General features: G+C 29.0%; 1 protein-coding gene across 1 annotated transcript; it reads left to right on the forward strand.

Annotated features, from left to right (window-relative positions):
* Positions 1 to 3,899: 3,899 nt before the first annotated feature.
* On the forward strand, positions 3,900 to 13,286 carry LOC117168274 (alpha-(1,6)-fucosyltransferase). The gene is made up of 5 exons (XM_033353784.1): positions 3,900 to 4,258; positions 4,503 to 4,661; positions 7,096 to 7,314; positions 11,446 to 11,527; positions 11,600 to 13,286. The coding sequence occupies exons 1-5, from the start codon at positions 4,023 to 4,025 to the stop codon at positions 12,659 to 12,661; spliced, it is 1,758 nt and encodes a 585-aa protein (XP_033209675.1). The 5' UTR covers positions 3,900 to 4,022; the 3' UTR covers positions 12,662 to 13,286.
* Positions 13,287 to 22,257: the final 8,971 nt, after the last annotated feature.

Consider the following 22,257-nt stretch of genomic DNA (forward strand, 5'->3'; position numbering starts at 1 on the left):
TAATTAATTAATTAATAAATTAATCCATTAATCCATTAATCTTTTTTAATTCATTAAAATATTATAAAATCCTGAGAAATTCTGTGAAAGTTGATGATACATTATGAAATCTTGGAAAATTTATTAAACACCTCAAGAGCTTAGGATCTCTTAAAATACTCTAAAATATTTAAAATCCTTTGGAATACATTTTAAAGTATTGAAATCTATTAAAAATTTCATAATGTATTTTAAAATGCCCTAAAATATTTGAACATAATTTAAGAAAATTTTATCATATTTCCTGAAATTCTACAAAATTTGTTAGAATACCTTGAGTGCTTTTAAAATCCAGTGAAATCATAAAAATACCCTCGGTCCTTGAACATTCCTTGAAAAATGTTTAATCTTAGAAAAAAAGCTTTTAAAAAATGAACTCAAAGAGAATCAAACTTTGTACAAGAATTGCAAAAAAAAACTTTAGTGAAAAGTATGTTCTCAAACGTCAGTTTTTAAAAAGAAACATACAGTAAACATGAACCTTAACTAAAAACGAGGCATTCAAAGGGGAACAATTCAAAATTTCAAAGCGATTAATATTTTTAATCAAAACAATTTCAATACAACCCATTCCAAACAAAAAACTTTCTATGCCAAAGATTTGTATTTTAGGGTTTTCAAAGTTATACAGTTATGCGTATTCCAAAACAAAATATTCAAACTTATATTACAATTGAAAGTTCTTTAAATTGAAAATTGTTTTGATTAAATGTTAAAAGTTGAATGCTTTTAAATTTAAAGGATTTAAAATTATGCAGTTATTTTAAATTGAATGCATAAGTGATAAAATAATTTTTTCAATCTCAATCAAATAGTTACAAAATAACATAATGAAAAATTGCCGAAAAATTCCATTTTTAAATCGTTAAAAATTGTAAAAATTCTAACTGAAAAACTTAATAGTCCGTTTCAAGTTTGAAACTTTTCAAATTAAAGAATTAAAAATTTTATAATATTGTACAAAAACACAGGCGACATAGTGCCAAATATAATCTAATCATATTTGATTAGATAGAAAATAAGAATGTATGCCATACACTCCCGGTCAACGAGTATTGCCCACCCTGAGCGAAATTGGTCACAATAAATAGTTTTATATCTCTATCAAAAAATCATGTATTAAAAAAAAACCCAACGTGGTTTTAAAGTTTCAGTATTTACCTTTAAAATGCAATTGGCTTTGTCAACAAAAAATGAAATTTCAGTTTTTATAGTAAATAACACAATAATTGTTTTTTTTTCTTCCATTTTTCCTCTCAAAAAAACGTGTGTGTAATTTTTGAAAACACTTTTTCAATACTGAGCATCTTGGAATCTGTGCATCATAGAAAAAGCTCTAAAGAGAAAAAATATTTGTTTTTACATGTAGAATAAGTATTTTTGAAGAAAAAACAATTTTGGGAAAACATTTTTTTTTCTTTCATTTTTTACCATTTTATTTTTTTCCAATTAATATTTTCTAAGTTTTATACGGATTTTTGATAGAGATATAAAACTTTTTATTTCGAATAATTTCGCTCAGGGTGGGCAATACTCCTTGCTCGGGAGTGTACATTGAACGCATTTAAATTAGGAAAAGAACTCCGGTTCATAAGCCGTTTAGATTATTTATAAATGTAGTTGCTGATTTATTAAAAAAAATTTATTCGTAGCGTTAATTAAAAAGCAGTTCAGAACTAGACAACCAACAAAATTGTAATTTTTCAGGAGAGTGAAAAGATATTTTTGTAAATTTGAAATCACTATTTAAAGAAAAAACGAAAGTCCATTCCCAAACAGAAGTGTTGCTAAATTAATGACAAAAAAAGGTTTATTTAGAAAAATTATCTAGTTTCTAGGAAGTAGATGTGGAATTTGATATTATAATCTCATAATGACACTGAGCAATTAGAGAACAGTTTCGATAGCGTATTGCGTTAATAAAACTTAATTCCGATTAAATCGTCAAAGAATTCGAAGATTGCACGAGATATGGAGACTCTAAATGAGGATCATCATTTTTGATGCAAAAAAATTATTCCGTTCTAAGGAAATCAAAATTTAGTTTGACGTAATCGACGATTTTTTTCTGAATGTCCTATAAAAGGAAGAAAATTATTTTTTTTATACTACTAAACAATAATAATGTCAAGAAACTTTAAGGCTATGATTCCGGTGTATTTGATTTTCTAAGAGTTTGGTATGCATTAAGCCTATTTTCGGAAAATTGTTATTTATCTAGTTATATACTATCACACTTTTGTTCTTCTTAATTTAAATAAAATTTGACATTTGTGATACTTTTTATGCTGCTTGTATTTAGTTTTATTTCATTTTATATGTTTTTTGCTGAAAAACCTGGAATTTTTATATACCTGGAAAAACTTGGAAATGTAATTTTTTTGAGAGCGTGCTTAAGTTTATTTTTTAATTTTAACAATATTAACAATATTAATCTTCTTCGTTGAAAATTCATCTTGTTCCTTTCAAAGTCAACAGTTTGATTGCCATTTTTTCTCTCCTGACTTAAAAATCTTTGGTAGTTTAAAATTCAACTCATGTTGAAAAGTCGTATTTTTTGTGGACACATCAACTACTAGTACATTTTTCGTTTAGTATTATTCTTTTTCGAGTAAAAATTTCTTAACAATTATTTTTGTTGTTGAAGATTTATCATTTAAATCAACAATTCATCTCTGGTTTAAACAATGAGCAATTTCTTTAAAAATTAGTTTTTTCTTTGGTTGAAAATTAACCTTTTTTTAATGAAAATTGAACTATTCCAATTGAATATTTAACTATTCTGTTGCATTTTTTAAATTGAAAATTCTTTTTTTTTTTACTGAAAATGTAACTATTCTAGTTAAATATTCCATAATTTAGTTCAAAAATTGTCTCTTACGTTGAACATTAATTTTTTTAACTAAAAATTAAACTATTCAATTTTAGGTTGCAAAACTTGTATTTTATAATTGAAAATTGGTCTTTTTGTTAAAAATTATTTTTCTTGATAGAAAATTGAAAAATTCTAGTTAAAGATTCTTCACTTTAGTCAAAAATTCATTCCTTGGTTAAAAATTAATTTTTTTAATGGACAATTTAACTATTTAAATTTTGACGGAAAATTTAGCTTTTTAAGTTGAAAATGCATGTGCTTTGTTGAAAATTCGTCTTTTTTTGTAAAAACTATTCTTTTTAGTTGACAAGTCATCTTTTTGGTTGGAAATTGAACTTTTCCAGTTAAAGATTAATCGTAATAGTTTAAATTCATCTTTTTGTTTAAAATATAACCATCCCAGTTGAAGATTCTTCCATTTTTGGTTGAAAATTAATCATTTTTAGTTCAAAATTCAACTATTTCGTTGAAAAATAATCTTCTTGCTTGAAAAATCAAGTATTCCAGTTTAATATTCACATTTATATTTAAAAATTCTTTTTTTTTGGTATAGAATTCATTAATTCCAGTTAAAGATTAATAATTTTGGTTAAAACTTCATCACTTTGGTCGAAAACTGATATTTTTAATTTAAAATCTAAATCATAATTGATTAATTATGTTTTTAGCATTGTTTAATTATTTAATGAATGTATGGTGCTAATATATTTAAGATTATCTTGTAATATAATTTTTCAAACCTTTCTAAATTAAACATATTAATTGAATGCCTATAAAACTGAAAAAAACATTATTTATGATAAACTCGCGGATCTGTGTATATATTCCGAGTCGATTCTTTTAAATAATGCGAAAAATTTGAATCGCTCCGGGCTATGAAAAATTATATCTGGAAGAAACTTGAGATAACTACAAAAAAACCTGGAATTGTCAGGGATTTTTTCTCCAGGATTTGAGTAGACACCCTGGGGGCGTATATCCGTAGAGCACTCAATAAATAAGTATACATATTTATAAGCGAGAAACACCACAAGATTGCTAAATAATTTTTTTTTCAGATCTCGTAATGTGATACACCCACGTCAAAAACTCTATATCTTAGCTTAGGATGGCAGCGCTGTGGTCTGGGCGACCAGGTTGGCTAGGGAAACTAGGTTTAGTATTACTTGCTGCTTGGCTTGTGGTACTAATTGTATCAGTTTCCCATGTCTACAGAACTAGTCCATCGTCTTCTTATTCTAGCAATACTAATTATGAAGAAAATGCTCAACGTTTGGCACGAATGGCCAGCGATTTTGAAATACTCAAAAAACAAAACGAAGCTCTCAGAAATATAATTATAAGGTACGTACAAGAAAACCCTGAATTAATTATCTTTTTTTTCCCTCGTTTCAACCTACCAAGTATGATAAATTATGTTTAAAAATTCTACTTACGCATTGCATCGAAGAATTGTTGATAAGATAAAAAAGTCATTATTTCCTCAAGCAAGTAAAAATAAAAAATTGCAAACTATATGCCAATATTTGATGTTTAATTTGTCAAACAAATGGTTATATTATTCTGAAATAAATATTTTAATTTTCAGTGATGGATCGAAATCAGTAAAAGGGGATCATTTAGGATCGATTCAGGAGCGACTTGAAAAATCTTCCATATACTACGATCTTGTAGATAAGGAAGGGCAACCTTCACTAGAGTACGAGGAACTAAGACGTCGAATACGGAATAATATTCAGGAGATGTGGTGGGTTTGGACATATTACAATTTTATAGATCGTGGAATACTGAAAAATGATACACTACATTCATAAATTTATCTAAGAAATGAAAATTATGTATAATTCAGGGTTTCCCTAGATCAAGAAAAACTAAGAGATTTAAAAAATATATATTGTTAAAGTTAGAATATATTACAGGATTAGGATTCAGATCTTTGAATATTAATAGTAAAGGAAAATTAAAAATTGGTCAGGGAAAAATTAAAGAATTTTGAAAATGAAGTTTTGCAGCTACCCTGATATAATATTCCTATCAGTATTTTATTTGCCTTGTATTTCTTTTCTTTTGCAGATGCTTTCTCCTGATGATTATATTTTTAATTATAAATTGTTTATTATTTTTTTGAAAAATTACCTTTTTTGCGTAAAAATACATCTATTTTAGTAGAGATTTGATCATTTTTAGATAAAAATAGAACTCTTTGGTTGAAAGTTGAATCAGTTTGTTGAAAAATAATTTTTTTGATGAAAATTCTCTTTGGTTGAAAGTTGAACTATTTTGTTAAAAATTTATGTTTTTTTAATTGAAAACCTAACTACTTGTGTAAAAGTCCAACTAGTTTGATAAACCGGTATTGTGTGATTAAAGGTATCATTTCTTTGGTTGAAAATTTGTTTTTTTTTGTTTGAAATTAATTTTTTAACTAAAAATGTATAGTTTTAATTTTTGATTGACAGTTACTCTTTTTTTAGTAGAAAATGCGTTTTTTGGTACAAAAATGTATTTTTTAGTCGTTGAAAATCAATTACTTTTACGGAAAATTTACCTTTTCTTTTGTCGATTGAAAAGTTATCTCTGTTAATTGAAAAGTTATGTATTATGTTGAAAAATCGTCTTTTCGGCTTTAAAATTCATATCTTTTCGTAGAATTCTCATCTTGTTTGGTTGAAATATCATCTACTATAATTACATTTTTCGTTGAGAATTCATCGCTTTGAGTAAAAATTTAAATATTTGGTTGGTTTTTTTTAAATTAATTTTTTGCCCGACTGCCCCTGGTAACGCGCCATTGCATGTATGTAAAGCATGCGTGTGTGGCCACTTTCATCCCACTGATGACATGAAACTTTTACGCCCGCTACATGAACTTTTACGCCTGTTGCACGAAACTTTACGCCTGCTGCATGAAACTTTACGCCCTCTACATGAAACTTTACGCCCGCTACATGAAACTTTACGCTCGCTACATAAAAATTTACGCCCTCTAAACACAGACGCACACACACTGCACCACGCAAGTGAGAATGCGGAGGAAATGATCTTTATCTTTTAAAAAACTGCATCGCTGGACCCTACAGTCTCCCTTCTGCTAAGTACGCTATTTTTTCCTTTCACTTATAATCTAAAATTGTCAGGTTCCCCAAACATCCTCTGTCTGTTTCACATGATTGTTTCCAAGAAGGGTAGGACAAAAAGTATCGTGTGTATCAAGAGCCTTCCATACACAATGTACTATTTTAGCTACAAATGTGACTTGCATGCTTGGTTGAAAATGAATCTAATTTTAGTTAAAAATTCTTCTTTCTGGCATAAAAATTAATATGTTTTGGTAGAAATTTCTTCTTGAAAATCGTCTTTTTAGTTAAAAATGTATCTCTTTAGTTGACTTTTATTTTGAAAATACAGTGAAACCCTTCAATAGCCATCCCTTCTATAGCCTTTCCGAGAATCGACACCGCGCCACAGTTAGGTGTAATAGGAGTTCCGCAAGGTCTGCGTTTGTCATTCAGGCGTTAACAAACAGAAGAGGAGCAAGCTATAATGAGTTAGTTCCCACCCACCGTCAGCTCCAAAATCGGCGCTATAGAAGAGTTTCACTGTAATTGTTTTTATGAAAGATTTATTTTTCCCTTTTTAGATGAAAATTTATCTTTTTTCCGTTAAAAATTCAACTATTTGCTCGAAAAGTCATGCATTTTTTTGAAAATCCCTCTTTTTTCTTTGAAAGTTAGAATTTCCGTCTTTTTTCTTTGAAATATCAGCTGTTACATTTTTCATTGAGAATTCATCTTTTTGGTTGATAATATAATTAGTTGGTTAAAAATTCAAGTATTTTGTTGAAAATGTATTTATTTACAAAAAAAAACAAGTATTTTGTTAAAAAGACATCTTTTTTGGTCAAAAATTTAACTGTCATCTTGGAAATTTGTTCTTTTGGATTAAAAATGTATCCTTGTGTGAAATGACATTTTTAAATTTTAATCTGAATTTTAACAAGTTTAATCATACTTTTTTCTATTCGTTTAATAGAAAATTCGATGCTAAACATATTTCAAGATTAAAATACGGCGAAAAGTCAGGAAATTTGGAAAATAAAGTTTTTCGGCCCACTTGTAATTGGAATAATTGAATTCTCGAATTATTGACTCAATCGTTCTGAATGGCAACTCTTTTTCCAGGTATTACACGAACGCAGAACTAAATAAGTTCAAAAAACATGCAGATGAGTTCACATTCGAACAGCGGGAGAGTGAGGTGCTACAAGCGATAAAGAATATCTGGGATCACAAAAAATATCTAATAATGGACTTAGATAGATTGACTAAATCTGATGGACACGACGAATGGCGCGAAAGAGAAGCTAGAGATTTAGCCGACCTCGTTCAAAGACGTTTCAGGTAATATTCAATCTTTCAATAATTTTGTATTATGAGAATATAAAATTCGGGCCTCGGACTCATTTGAGAAATTCAAAATAGTTTCAATATAGTAGCATAAATTTCGAAAAATAATAACATGTAATTTCCCAAAGATTACATCGGGGGTTAACTATTTTTTTAATCTGGTATACAATCATTATTTTCCATAAAATTGTGTGCAAAACTTTGGAATATTTAAAAATACCCTAAAAGTTATAAAATCCTCAGATTCCTGGATAACACTTTAATTTTTTTTAAATCCCTTAAAATCAGCGGAAATTCCTTGAAATCTTATCATTCCTTTTTAAATTCTATGAATCCCTTAAATCTGGTAAAATCCCTTGAAATTCGTAGAAATCTTTGGAAATTCCTTCAAATTTGATTTAATTTATTTCTGAAAGTTCTCTAGAAATCTGTTTGAATGCCTTGAAATATTTTAATTACCATTGATATCCTGGATATCTTTTTAAAATCATTTCATATTTTCTGAAATCCTAGGAAATTCTTTGATAGCCTTTAAAAAATTTATATATCGTTATATTTCTTAGAAGGTTTTAAAAGAACGCAAACTCTTTCAAATTCGTCAAAATTGACCAAATCCTTTAAAACTCTTAGAATCTGTAATATCTTCCAAAATTCTTTTTAAAATGACGAAATCGTGTGAAGCCTCTGAAATCCCGTATAATCACCCAAAAATCTAAGAAGGCCCTTTAGAATTCCTTGAAATAGTTCAAATCCATTGAAATCCACTTATTTATTTAAAAACCCTTGAATTTTTTAAAATTCTTGGATATCATGATCAACTTTTAAATCTTCTGAAATCTTAGGAAATCATGTACAATTTTTAAATCCCTTGACATTCTTTATAATGCTACAAAATTCATTGAAATCTCATTAAATTTCTCGGAATTTATGAAAATAAACTATAATATTTAAAATCCTTTGCAACTTTGAAAATCTCTGAAATCCTTATGTCAAGTGATTTAAAATATTTTAAGGTGTTTTAGGGAATTTCCTAAAATATCCTCAAATTCTTTTGACATCCTCTAGAATCCCTGGTAAATTCACCAATTTTTTTAATCCCTTGAATTCTATAGAAACTTCTGATAATATTGTGGAATCTGCTAATTCGAAATCTCATGAAATTCCTAGGAATATTTTTAAATAAACTATATTCTTTAATGACCTTTGAAAATTTTAAAATCCGTTCTATCTTGTAAAATTTCCAGCAATCCCACAAAAATCGAGTAAAATCCTGTAAAACATCCTGAAATATGTAATATCTTTTAAAAGTCCGTAAAAAATTATTAAATTTGGTGAACTCCCGAAAAACTGATAAACCCTATTTAAAATTCCTTGAAACAGCCTTGAATTCTGTTGAGATATTCTAAAATCCCTACAAGTCTTTCCAATTTTTTGAAACCCCTTCAAGTCTATAGAAATCCTTTTATCTTGTAGACTCTTTTAATTTTTTTGAAATACTATGAGTCCCTCAAATATTGAAAAATTCCTTGTAATCTTTTAATCTTCTAAAATCTTAGAATATGATTTGCAAATTTCAAATACTTTAAAATTTTCTATTATTCTACGAAATTCTTATGAAATTCCATGGAATCTTTTGAAATAAAGAATATTCTTTAAAATCTTTTGCAATTTCATTTCAAGTCCTAAAAAAGAAATTCTGTTGTTTTTCTCGATTTTAACAGGTGCCGGTTTTGTCTTGAAGTTTCCCATGTAAAATGCATGGGGAAAAATCACTTTTTTGAGTTTTTGGAATAATTTTGTAGGGTTTGAAAAAATGTGACGGGAAACTTGGGGGCCTGTTGAGAACTATCCAACGAAGAATTTCATATTCAGACATATGGGTTTGACACCCCTACGATTACCTGAAAACTACCCTTAAAATAAAAAATGTCAATTCTTCACGAAATCAACCTTTTGAGCACTGTATTCTAGTCTTTTTTTTATTTAAAATTATTAATATTAGTCTAATGGAATATTTAATATCGTTGGATAATTAATTTTTAATTATATAAACAAATGGAATTTGTTAAAAAAAAAATTTTCGCAATTTTTTTTGCTCCCTTAAAATTATTACTATTAGTCTAGTGAAATATTTAATATCATTGTTTAATTATTTTTTAATTATTTAAACAAATGGAATTTGTTTTTAAAAAAATTTCGAAATTTTTTTACTCCTTTAAAATTATTACTGTTAGTCTACTGAAATATTTAATAACATTGGTTCATTAATTTTTTATTGTTGAAGCAAATGGAATTTTCTTAAATAAATTTTGTTTGAAAATTTGTTTTTCCCCAAAAATGATTATTGTTGGTCTAGTAGAATATTTATTAACATTAGTTCATTCATTTTCAATTATTTAAAATACCGGAATTTGTTTAAATAATTTCGTTTCGATTTTTTTAAAATAAAAATTATTACTGTGGGTCTAGTGGAATATTTATCAGTAATAATTAATTACTGATTAATAATTATTTTTATAATAATTAATTTGTCAGTATTATTTAGCTGATAATTTTCATTCAAAAAATAAAATTAATCAAACAATGTTAATAAATATTCCACTGAAGAAATAATAATATTTTTGAATAAAAAAATATTTAAACAAATTTGATTTGTTTATACAATTGAAAATTAATGACTTAATGTTAATAAATATTTCACTAGACAAATAGTAATAATTTTTAGGAGGGGGGGATGAATTTTCGAAAAAAAAATTTAACTAATTCCATTTGTTTAGATAATTAAAACTTAATTAACCAATGGTAATAAATATTCCACTAGACCAATATTAATAATTTTAAGTAAAAAAAGGAGAATACAGTGTTCAAAAGGTTGATTTCATGAAGAATTGACATTTTTGGTTTCAAGGGTAGTTTTCAGGTACTCGTGGGGGTGTATTAGCTGTGTCAAACCCATATGTCTGACAGATGAAATTCTTCTTTAGATAATTCTCAACAGGCCCCCATACTTTCCCGTCACATTTTTTCAAACCGTAAAAAATTATTCTAAAAACTCAAAAAAGTGATTTTTTCCCATGTATTTTACATGGGAAACTTCAAGTCAAAACCGGCACCTGTTAAAATAAAAAAAGGGAATTTCTTTTTTCGGATTTGCAATAAAATGGGAGGGGATATCGCTGCTCTCTAGCATGCAAAAAAATTTGCCATGTATTTTTGGACCACTCTAATGTAACGTCTTTCGAAAATCCCTAAAAAATGATTAAATTCTTTGAAATTCTAAAAAGCAGATAAACCCCCTTTAAAATTTCTTGAAATCATAATAATGTTCTGAAATTCTATTATACATTTTAAATTGTTAAAATCCACTGAAATCTATTGAAAATCGTTGAATTCTGTTGAGATCTGAAATCGCTGGAAAACTCTCTTTTTGTAAATTCTTAAATTCTATGGAAATTCTTTATGATCTTACAAAATCATTAAAAATGTTCTATAATCATCTGAAATTCTTGGACGTCTCATGAAATTTCTCGGAATCTTTTAAAAAACACTTTTAAAAAACATCTTTTAAACATCTTTTAAAAAACATTCTTTAAAATATTTTGAAATGTGCAACATCCCTTAAATATTGAGAAATCCTTAGAAATATTTTGAAATCCCGTAGAAAATCCTGAAATATTAAATGTCTTTCTAAGTTCCTTTGAAAATGTTTAAATCTTTAACATCCTCTGGAGATCCTATGCAATCTATGAAATGCAATCTCTTGAAATATCCAGAAATCCTTTCAAATTGCATTCGATTTAATTTAATTCCTAAATTTTTCCAGAAATTCTTGGTATACTCCTTTAAAATCGCTTGATTTGTTTAAATCTGGAAATTTCTTGAAAACTTGTAAAATACCATAATATCTTTAAAATCCTTTAAAATTTTCTTAATCATTAACGTTCTTTAGGATCCTAAACATTAGTTACATTAGCGTGAAATTTGAGAATATATTAGCAAAAGTGCCATTTTGTTCAAAATAGTAACAAAATAGTTGCATCATTACAGAAAAGTATCAACTGTGGCATGAGTCCAAGGCCTGAAAATAATTCTGCCTGGATTTTAATCACGATTTTTCTTTGACAGTTCCCTTCAAAATCCTAAAGATTGTAACAAAGCCAAAAAGCTGGTATGCAACTTAAACAAGGGCTGTGGATTCGGCTGTCAGGTAATTCTCAACTTTAAGACCTTCAGAAAAATGTCCGCTTAAATTTCACAAAAATTGTAATTTATTTTGCAGATACACCACGTGGTTTACTGTTTCTTAGTCGCTTACGGTACAGAAAGAACGATGATCCTAAAATCCAAGGGCTGGCGATACCACAAGGAAGGCTGGGAGTCGGTCTTCAAACCCATGAGCGAGACATGTTTATCAACAAGTGGTGATTCGCATGCTAATTGGCCTGGCGACACCAGCACTCAGGTACTTTCCCTGCCGATTGTGGACAACGTTTATCCTAAACCGCAGTATCAGCCCCCGGCCGTTCCTGCCGACTTGGCACCACGATTACAAAAACTCCACGGACATCCACTTGTTTGGTGGGTGGGTCAGGTTCTGAAGTTCCTAATGAGACCGCAGGACAACATCAGAAAAGTGCTGGATGACGCTAAAGAGCGACTCGGGTTCAAAAAGCCCATCGTCGGAATTCACGTCCGCCGAACAGATAAAGTGGGAACTGAAGCTGCATTCCATGACATCGACGAGTACATGATCAAAGTTCAACAGTATTTCGACGAGCTGGAGGAAAAGCCTGAAGTGAGGAGAGTCTTCATAGCTAGCGACGATCCTAAAGTCATCACAGCAGCAAGAAGTCGTTATCCGACTTATGAAATCATCGGAGATCCGAAGATTGCCGAAACCGCATCAGTCTCTAGACGATATTCCGACGTTTCCTTGCACGGAATCATTATCGACATTAACCTCCTTGCTTCGAGCGACTTTCTTGTGTGCACATTCAGCTCACAAGTTTGCCGCGTTGCGTATGAATTGATGCAGACTTATTATGTTGACGCGTATAATCGATTTGCGTCGCTTGATGATATTTATTATTATGGGGGTCAGAATCCACATCCGCAAGTTGCAATCTTGGATCACAAGCCGAGGAAAAGCGGAGAATTGGAATTGAAAGTCGGGGATCTAGTCGAAGTTTATGGAAATCATTGGGATGGTTTCTCAAAAGGTCGAAATGCGAGAACTAGCATGACAGGATTGTTCCCGAGTTACAAGGTGAAAAATCCAATCAAGGATGTGGACTTTCCTAAGTATTCAAATGTGCCCTTACATGAGAACAAAATTGAGTGATAAGTTTAGTTACTGAATGCTTATTTAATTTGCTACTCGAGTGCTACATTCTCCTTTTATGAAGAGAAATGCATCGTGGAGTTTAGAATTTTCAAATGATCCAGATTTTCTAAGGAGAGACTATTTTCTATTTTGCCAATCTTGAAAGATAATTTTTACACTGACTGATTGAGGTGTTGCAATATTATCTATTTTATCTAAGTTCTGGTACTGTTAGGGGCTGTCCATAAACTTCGTTATCAATTTGAGGAGTTTAAAACGAGGATTTTTATCTACAAACGTAGATAACATTTAGTAAATTTCCTGATGACTAATTTGAACAAGGTTTGCGAATTTTTTGAAAACAGCTCTGCAACGCCACAGTTCAGTAATTACTTAATAATTGTGAAAATCACTTTCATAATTCAGTTTTTACACTATTTCCTCTATTCTCCTTTTTTCAAGAACTATTCTTTTTTCCCCTGTTTTCAAGGAAGTTGACTTTTATCTCCTTTTCTGCTGAAATGCGAACTGAATTCATCGAATCCAAGATGTAACTATGTATTTCATTTTTATAAAATATATCTTCTTGGTTAAAGAATCATCTTTTGGGTTGAATGTTGAAGATTCGTTATTTCAGTTGAAAATTAATCTCTGGTTGAAAATTAGTTTTTTTCTTTTTAGTCGAGAATTTATTTTCTTAACTAAAAATGTAACTATTCCATTCTTGATTTAAAACTGATATTTTTAATCAAAAATTGATCTTTTCTAGTTGAAAATTCAACTATTTGGTTCAGGATTCAACAATTTTGTTGAGAATTCGTCTTTTGCTTTCTTATAGAGGAAATTTTGTAATGCTAACAATTTCCAAAAAATGTAGTAGTTTAATTGAATCTTTCAATAATATCTTAAAACTGACCCAATGATTTTTTTACATATTTATTAATTTGTTTTAGTACATTATAATATTATAAAACTAGATTTTTTATAGCAAAACTTTTTTCAGTACCAGAATTCCAAGTTGATGCAAGAATACACAATATTCCTTGGTTTGATACGCATCGATTGATGTATAATATTAATACATTTTATTGATAAACAAGGGAGTTATAGACATTTATAATATTCGAGAACTCGGTTTTTAAAGTTAAACTTTATTACTAGTATAATTCAAAGTTAATGCAAGAATAGAAAGAGCTCCTTCAGCACTATAAAGTTCTAAATGAAAAGAAAGTGGAAACACCCGAGATCGAATTCACAGCTAGTTTTGGTTGATTTCAACTGTTTTTTTATTTCAAATTCAAATCTTCTTTGGTTTGAAAATCATCTAGCACATGTTTCGTTGAGAATTCATGTTTGATCTGAAAAATCAAATGCAGAAATCTTCCCCCTATTTCAAAGGTCACCTATTTCAAATCCCATATACACGCTTATTTTAAATTTCACAGTTCCGTCACCTTCCACAAGGGTCCCTGTATGGGCTGTATAGTCACGCTCGCGTCAGTGGCTGGCCAATTAAAAAAGAGGCCCGAAGAGCGGGAAGCCCTCGTTGTTTTGAATTGAGTATTTTAGCATGACGTCATGGGAATGCATACAACTCTTTCGAGAAAATATTCTAAACGTAAAAGTAAGTCATAAATGTACGAATAGCAATATTTCTCACGTATTAGGGTACACAATCTGATAGTCTAACCTGAAATTGTGGACATTTTATTTTCTTTCGTCGCACTGAAAGGGAGTTATGAAAGCACGTTTAGACTAACCTTCCTGGCGGCTGACATAAATTTACTTTTCATTTGCAACATTTTTTCCAAAAAGTTGTCTGCACTCCTATGTCAAGCACTATGCTAACCTACCAGTCATTTCCACCTATCCTAGCATGACCGCGACGTCATGCTGCAAAACCCACTATTCCGCGGAATCTTTGTGTGGATTTTTATTCATCATATTGATTGAATGCATACTGTTGCACAATCTCCGCGCAATGCACCTTTCTTCTACGTTGCTGGTGTTTTTCATGTTAGAGTCACAAACGTCTCTCGCCCCTTGAGCTGAAAAACTGCGCGGGCCAGCAGTTCTAGGAATTAATAAACCGCGAGTTACTACGCTGAGACCTGCGCTTTTCGATACGTGTGCAGTTGAAAAAGTTGTTTACAGGGGGCGCATCGATACAAAGCCGGGCCAGCCAATGAACTTCGCTTGACAAAAAAAATTGTGCCAACTCGCGGAAGAAAAAGGGGCCCCTCCACCCCAAAAACACTGAAATGTGTGCGTTTCACGGTCGCGGAAATAGAAGAAAGTTGACTGTATTTGGTTCAAAGTAAAAACTACTTTTAAATCATTGCATTTTTTGGTTCAAGATTCATAATTTTAGTTGAAAATTCATATTTTTGGTTTCTAAGTTTAACTTTTTTGTAGGAAATGTGTCTTTTATAATTGAAAATTCACCAATTTGGTAGAAAATTACACTTTTTCGTTAAAAATTAACTTTTTGCTTAAAAATTCCCAAGACCATTTGATGGAAAATTCCACTATTTGGTTAAGAATTAAACCATTTTATAGAAAAGTCGTCTGTTATACTTGAAAGTTGAACTCTTTGACAAGAAATTCATGATTTTTTTATTAAGAGTTTAACTATTTGTTAGAAAATTCTTCTTTTTTAGTTGAAAATTTATGTATTTTATTTATTTATTTATTTAAATTTATGTATTTTTGTAAAAATTCGACTTTTTGTAGAAAATTCTTCTGGTTGGTTAACAATTCATCTATTTGGTTGAAGATTCAGCCATTTTATTCAAAATTCGTTTCATTCATTTAATTCAACTGGTTGAAAATTCGTCTTTTGGTAAAAAATTCATATTTTATAGTAGAAGCAGCTTTCTTCGCTGGAAATTAATTTGGCTATTAAAAAATCAATTTTCCGTGTCGAAAGTTCAACTATTTGGTTAAAAATAAATAATTTTTTATTGAACGTTCAAGTATTCGTTAGAAAATTCTTCATTTTTGGTTGAAAATTAACATTTTTGTTCGAAATTAATATTTTTATGTTGAAAATTCAACTGTTTTTTAGCCATTTTGTTTTTTGCTTCAAAATTCATCAGTTTTCTAGAAAACTTATGTGGTTTTAAGAAAAATCTTCTTTTTTGGGGCGTATTAATCTGCTTGATGAAAAAGTTGTCTGGTTGGTTGAAAATTGAACCGGTAAGTTGGAAATACATCTATGTGGTTGAGGATTCAATCATTTTGTTTAAAATTCGTTTATTTCATTTAATTTAACTGGGTCGGAATTCGAATTTTAGTAGAAAATTCATGCTTTATAGTAAAGAATCAACTTTCTTGGCTGAAAATTAATTTTTTTTTTTGAAAATCGAAGTTAGCGTGTTGAAAGCTTAACTGTCTTCCATGACAGTGGAAAGTCTCAGTTTTTCTGAGATTATTGATATTGATATCGATTTAGCGTTTGTTAGGCCTCATAAACACACTCTTGAAATGCATTTTAGAAATTTTTTAAATTTATTTTATGCACTTTTTATACATAAAAACGGCAGTCAATGTCAACAACTCGAAAAGTAGGTAAGTCCGCACTGTTGTACAAATCTCGAGAATGGGCGATCCAAAACAAAAAAATTAAACAGTTTTAGAGTCAATATGACTCCAGCAACCGTCTGAACTAGAATTTCTGATATACATGTAAAAATAACAAAATGGCGGCGAAAAAACAAACAAAAAACGAAAAAGCAGGTTTATTTTCACAGTTTTTTTGCAAAAAAATATAGTAAAAATTAATTTTTTTTAATAATCGTAGTTCAGTCGGTTGCTGGAATCATACTCAATCTAAAACTGTTTAATTTTTTTGTTTCGGGCCGCCCATTCTCGAAATTTTTACAGCAGCGCGGATCTACCTACTTTTTGAGGAGTTGACTGACTGACGTTTTTATGTATAAAAAGTGCATAAGATAAATAAAAAATTTTGTTTAATGTATTTCAAGAGTGTGTTTATTAAGCCTAACAAACTCTGCATCGATATCATTATCAATAATCTCAGAAAAAGAACTTTTTTTAGCGTTTCAAAGTAGAATACTGCCTTAAATATTGAGTTAAAAATGCAAGTAATTAGTTGAATTTTTTCTGCTTGAAAGTTAACCGGTTTAGTTGTTAATGCAACTCTATGGTTGAAAATTAATTTTGTTGATGGAAATTCGACTTTTTCGTTTGGAAATTAGTCTTTCAGTTGAAAATTTATCTTTTCTTAGTAGAACTTTTGGTTACTTTTGGTAACGTTGTTTATGGACGGCAGTCTATGTCAGCTTATGGAAAAATGTCAAGCACATATGTGTACTACTTTAAAGTCTATTATAAAGTCAGGTCTTTTCCTGAAGGTGCAATTTTTCTATAAGCTCGTGAGACTTGAACGCGTGGAAAGAGTAAAGTACGAATGCTCAGGTATTTATGAGACTTTCCTACATTCATCAGCGAAATTCAACATTTCGATAGTTAATTTAATCAGAGTTTTAATTGATTAATGACGTGTTGAAACATTCTTGTTTCCTAATTCTTTGAAGATCTCATTGACTCTTGAAAGTTTATACCAGTGAATAATTTAAAGCTAAACGGACTGAAGGGTTTTGAAACGTACTGAATTTACAAAAGCCAAAACATTAATTTTTTCAAAGTATTTGTGTACGCACCGAAATTAAATGTTAAAATGCAAATTTCTGTCTTTCAGCGATAGGGATATTAAGAATACACTGGAAATTCCATTTAAGTAAATTCAGAAAACTTAAATAGGATTTCCAGTGTACAATTGTAGATGCCTGTAAAATAAGAAGCAATTTCAGAGTTTCATCGTAGAATTCCTGTCTTTGCCAATCATGAATGTACAATGAATTTCAAGTTCGCCCTCGCATACAATCATGTAATATGCTTTTTATCTACCTTACCAAATTTCTATTATGACATATTAAGGATTCTTCAATCCTTTTATGGAAGAAATTGTCGCTCTTATGTCAGAGCTTAGCGTGCAAAGGCAAATCAGCAATGTAATATAATTGTGAGTGATGTACACGTTTGAAATATGACATCAAGCTGGGCTTGAGGCCTGTCTTTAATATTTAGGGTTGTTCCCTATATACATATTGTAATATATTTTATACTGCGAAGCAACTATAAATGAGAATTGTTATACGACTGAATTTGGTTTTAATAATAATAAATATTTAATTATAAAACTATCCGGCGTTTGATTTACACAACTTTCGCACATTTAAAGTTTTTTTTGGGCACGCGGTTACTTATTAAATACCAGTTTGCTATGAAGCTGTTAACAGTGTTTAACACATTACTGCCTGAAAGTCATCCGTCAATCTTACCGTTACTTTATTTAAAGTAACGCATTATCGTTACCGGTACTCAAAAAAGTAACGCGTTACCTTGCCGTTACTTTCTTTTAAATTAAATATTGAATACATTATTTAAATGTCCAAAAAGAATCTTAAGAAATTGGTACAATTCATTAAAAATTTTAGTATGTATCAATACTATATTCACAGTAAGGTAAAGTAATTAAAAAATACTCAATTTATTTATAAGTTCTCTTTTGTCTAAACTATTATGACGGTTATAAATCTATGCTGCAGTCCACTTAAAGCTTTCCATAAAACTGCCTATTTTTTCAATAGTACCAATTTTTTTAAAGAATCCTCGCTCGTGCGATGTCTTATCTAAAATTATCAATCCAACTGTGCAGAATAGTGGGGTGGTCCAAAAATGCAATGGAAATTTTTGTTGTTGAATTTTAATGAATACAGTAGTCAGAAATGACCTTTTTTAAAATTTAACCAGAATCCTCAATATTAGCTGAATCAAGTTGGAATTCAATACTTCTCTTCAAAATTAGCCAAAGAATATAAATAATATATCACTTTTTGATATCTCCCCCATAAATCTGCTTTATAGGATCCCAAAAAAAAACATAAATGAAAAAATGGGTTTTGCGAGATTTCGACGCTAAATATATTTTTTTGCGGTCATTTTAATGAAAATTGTTTCTGGTACATAATATAAAATTTCATACTGATAATCAGATGTTTACATAAATTGTTTAAACAATTAGTCACTGTTTTTAGCAATTTTCTGATAGACTAGAGTTAGAAAGTTCCCGTTATTTCAAAAAATTTCCATTTGTTGTTCAATTTTCAATAAGAGGGAGATGATAATTTCATCAATGTTTACAAAAGTGATTGTTCAAACAATTTCTTATTGTTGTTAATAATATTATGTTTGTTTAGTGGTAGAATGTTGCGGTTTCATTAGTATTGGCTTAATAATTATTAAAATTCAGCAAAAATAATTGTTTGAAAATATTATTGTTGTTCCTGACTATCTTCATCTATATTCATGCCTGGTAGTAGCGATTGTTTCGATAATTTTTACCTTTCTATCCTTTTTTCATATGGTGAGGTGATAATTAAAGTCAACAAAAAATTGTTTAAACAATTTAATTTTTATCCATAGCAATCTTATCTTAGATCAGTGCTAGAAAGTTCTGGTTTTTTCTTAAATTTTTAACTTTTCTCCACCGTCTTCATCATTAAAGAAATTGTAAATAAATATAAGACACAACTATGTTTCAAATAATCTCTTTTTTTGCGAATATATTTTTCGGACATAAAATAGATATTTAAAATATGGTTCAAATTTCCTGTTCTCAATCGTTGTATTCTCAACAGCTGTAAATGCCACTTTTAAACATTGAAGAAAATAAAAGATAATTGAAAATTGAAAAACATCGGGAATTCAACTTTTGGAAATAACTGATAATTCAAGATTGAATTTTCAGCCGCTGAAAATCACTTTTTCTTGCAATTTTAACAGTTAAACATTCACCTAGAAGAAAATAAAATAAAAGTCGATTTGCAGCTCTTTCAAAATTTTAGAAAATCAAAAATTGTATTTTCGTCTGTAAAAAATTAAAGAAGATTGAATTTTAAATTTTTAGCATCGGAAAGAGGGAAAATCAATGTTCAACTATTAAGAAATAAAAAAAAATGTTAACAATCAAAATCAACTGGGAAGAGAAATGTCGAGTTTCAACTCGATTCAAATAATATTAAGGATTCTGAATAAAATTGACCAAAACGTTTTTTTTCTCATGGGAAATACGTTTTAAAAATATGGGGCTTGCGGCACCTCTAAATATAATTTTTGTATGAATTTCTTTTTGTGTGCATGTGAATAAATTTCCGGCTGATATTAATAAAAATAAAAAATAAAAAATTTGGACCACCCTACTGAACAGTCGCTAAACAGATGCACTGCTTGTTAATCCCGTATCATACCGGACGAATACATCATCTGATTGGTTTTCTTCACATTGAAACATTTAATCTAATGCTGAACATATTCAAACATTTTATGAAGTAACGACCGGTAACGTGCGTTACTTTGCAAGTTTGCATTATCGTTAACAGAAAATTGTAACGCATTACCGTTACACTTTTTTAAAAATAACGCATTATAGTTACCGTTACAAAAAAAGTAACTTTTCTGGTAACGCATTAAAAGTGACGCGTTACTATCAAACACTAGCTGTTAGCTAATTTTATCCGTAATGAAGCTTATGTTGACATGATTCGAAATTCTATCCAAGTCTCAATTTTTATAGATTCAAATTTAAAATTGTTGAAACTATCCGAATTTTATTTTTTCAAATTATTATGTAATAAAATGTGAAAACGAAAAGATTTTTATTATTTATTAGTTGAAATTGTTCATTTTTTTGTTACAATTAGATGATTTGACTAGTAATAAGATGTTCTTCTGAAGAAAAATTGACATTTTTTAATCAAAGGAAAAATTACGAGTAGATATAAATATAAACGATAATAATAATAATAATACTAATAATAATAATATATAAATATAGCAGACTTTACAGCCCAAAATGATATCAAAACCGGGGCTGTAGGGTGATATTTCAAGGAAATAGGGGAATATTTTAATGATGAATTTTCAAACAATTGGTTGAATATCTAAACAATCTGAATTGGAGGATGAAAGGAATGCAGATGATTTTCTACAACAAAAAAATGAACTTTCAATTTAGAAAGGATGAATTCTCAACTAAAAATATAATAGTTGACACTTCAACCAGAAAATATTTTTCTTTTCAATAAAATAGTATATTTCAACAACCATAAAAAACAAATCTTCAACCAAAATAATCAACTTTTCAACCCAGAAGATAAATCAAACAAAAAATTAATTTTTAATTAATTAGTTCAAGTAAGTGGTTGAATTTTCAACAAAAAAGTTCAAATCTCAACAAAAATATAATAGTTGATATTTCAACCAACACATACTTTAGTTTTAAATAAAAAACAGTTAAATTTCAACAAAAAAAGACGAAATTTCAACAATATAGTTCAATTTCCAGTTAAAAAAAAAATTAATTTTATAGCTAAAAAAATCAAATGTTTTAGAAAACTATAGACCTTAAAACCCGAAAAGATCAATTAAAAAAAAGTTCATTTTTCAACAAAAAATGAACAATTTGCAAACAGATAGTTAAACTTCCCAGCCGTAGAGAGAAATTTTGAACAAAATAGTTATTATTTTTAAGCAAATAGTTGAATTTTTAACCTACAAAGATGAATTTTTAACCAAGTGGTCGAAATTTCGAAAAAAATTTAGAAGTCAGGTGAATTTTCAACCACAAAATTTTAATTTTCAAAAAAAAAATTCCTTTTTAACCAAGAATGATGACTTTTCTAGAGAAAAAGAGGACATTTCAGACCTAAAAGGATGAATTCTCAACTAAAACACGTAGACTTCCAAATCGTAAAAGATAAATTATTGTCAACATAAAAGTTCTTTTCCAACCAAACTGACGAATTTTCAACCAAATAGTTGAACTACTGTTGACCCTAAAAAAAATCTAACCAATCAGTTGAAGTTTTAAGCAAAAGAAATGCATTTTCAACAAAAAATTTCAATTTTCAAGCAGAATAGATGCAGTTTAAAAAAACAATTTAACTTTTAACCAGATAGTGTGATTTTCGAGACAAAAGGCGAATTTCACAGAAGAGAATTACTGGTTTTTTCAACAAGAGTTGAATTTTAGATAGAAAAATATGACATTCAAGCAAAAAATATACAAGAAAAAGGTTTTTTTAAAGAAGAAAAAAGTGGAATAGTTTTAAAAGGGGAGAAACTGAGGAATAGAGGAAATTTCGTAAAGTCTGCAATAGAAAGTTGTGTAACAATTAATTGATATTTCTTATTTGTTTCAATCACAATGCCGTAAATTTTTGTTGAATATAATTTATCATCTCCAAATCCTTTTCTTCTACAAACAGCTTAAACTTTTCTACTCCTTTTTTATATATTGCACGACTTATTTACCTTTTGATTGATAAAAAGTGTTAGCATCATAAAAAAGAAATTTAAAACTAATTTTTAAATTATGTATTTATCTAAGAACTATGTTTTAAATAAAAATACAAATATATTTTTTATCTTCAAAAATATTCACAAATTTAAATTTCGCGCACCAAAAGAAACAACCAATAAAATCAAGCATAGCTGGTATTTAAAAATGGCGTCTTAGTTATGACAGA

The sequence above is a fragment of the Belonocnema kinseyi genome, chromosome 2 (genome assembly GCF_010883055.1).
Source record: "Belonocnema kinseyi isolate 2016_QV_RU_SX_M_011 chromosome 2, B_treatae_v1, whole genome shotgun sequence".
NCBI lineage: Eukaryota > Metazoa > Arthropoda > Insecta > Hymenoptera > Cynipidae > Belonocnema > Belonocnema kinseyi.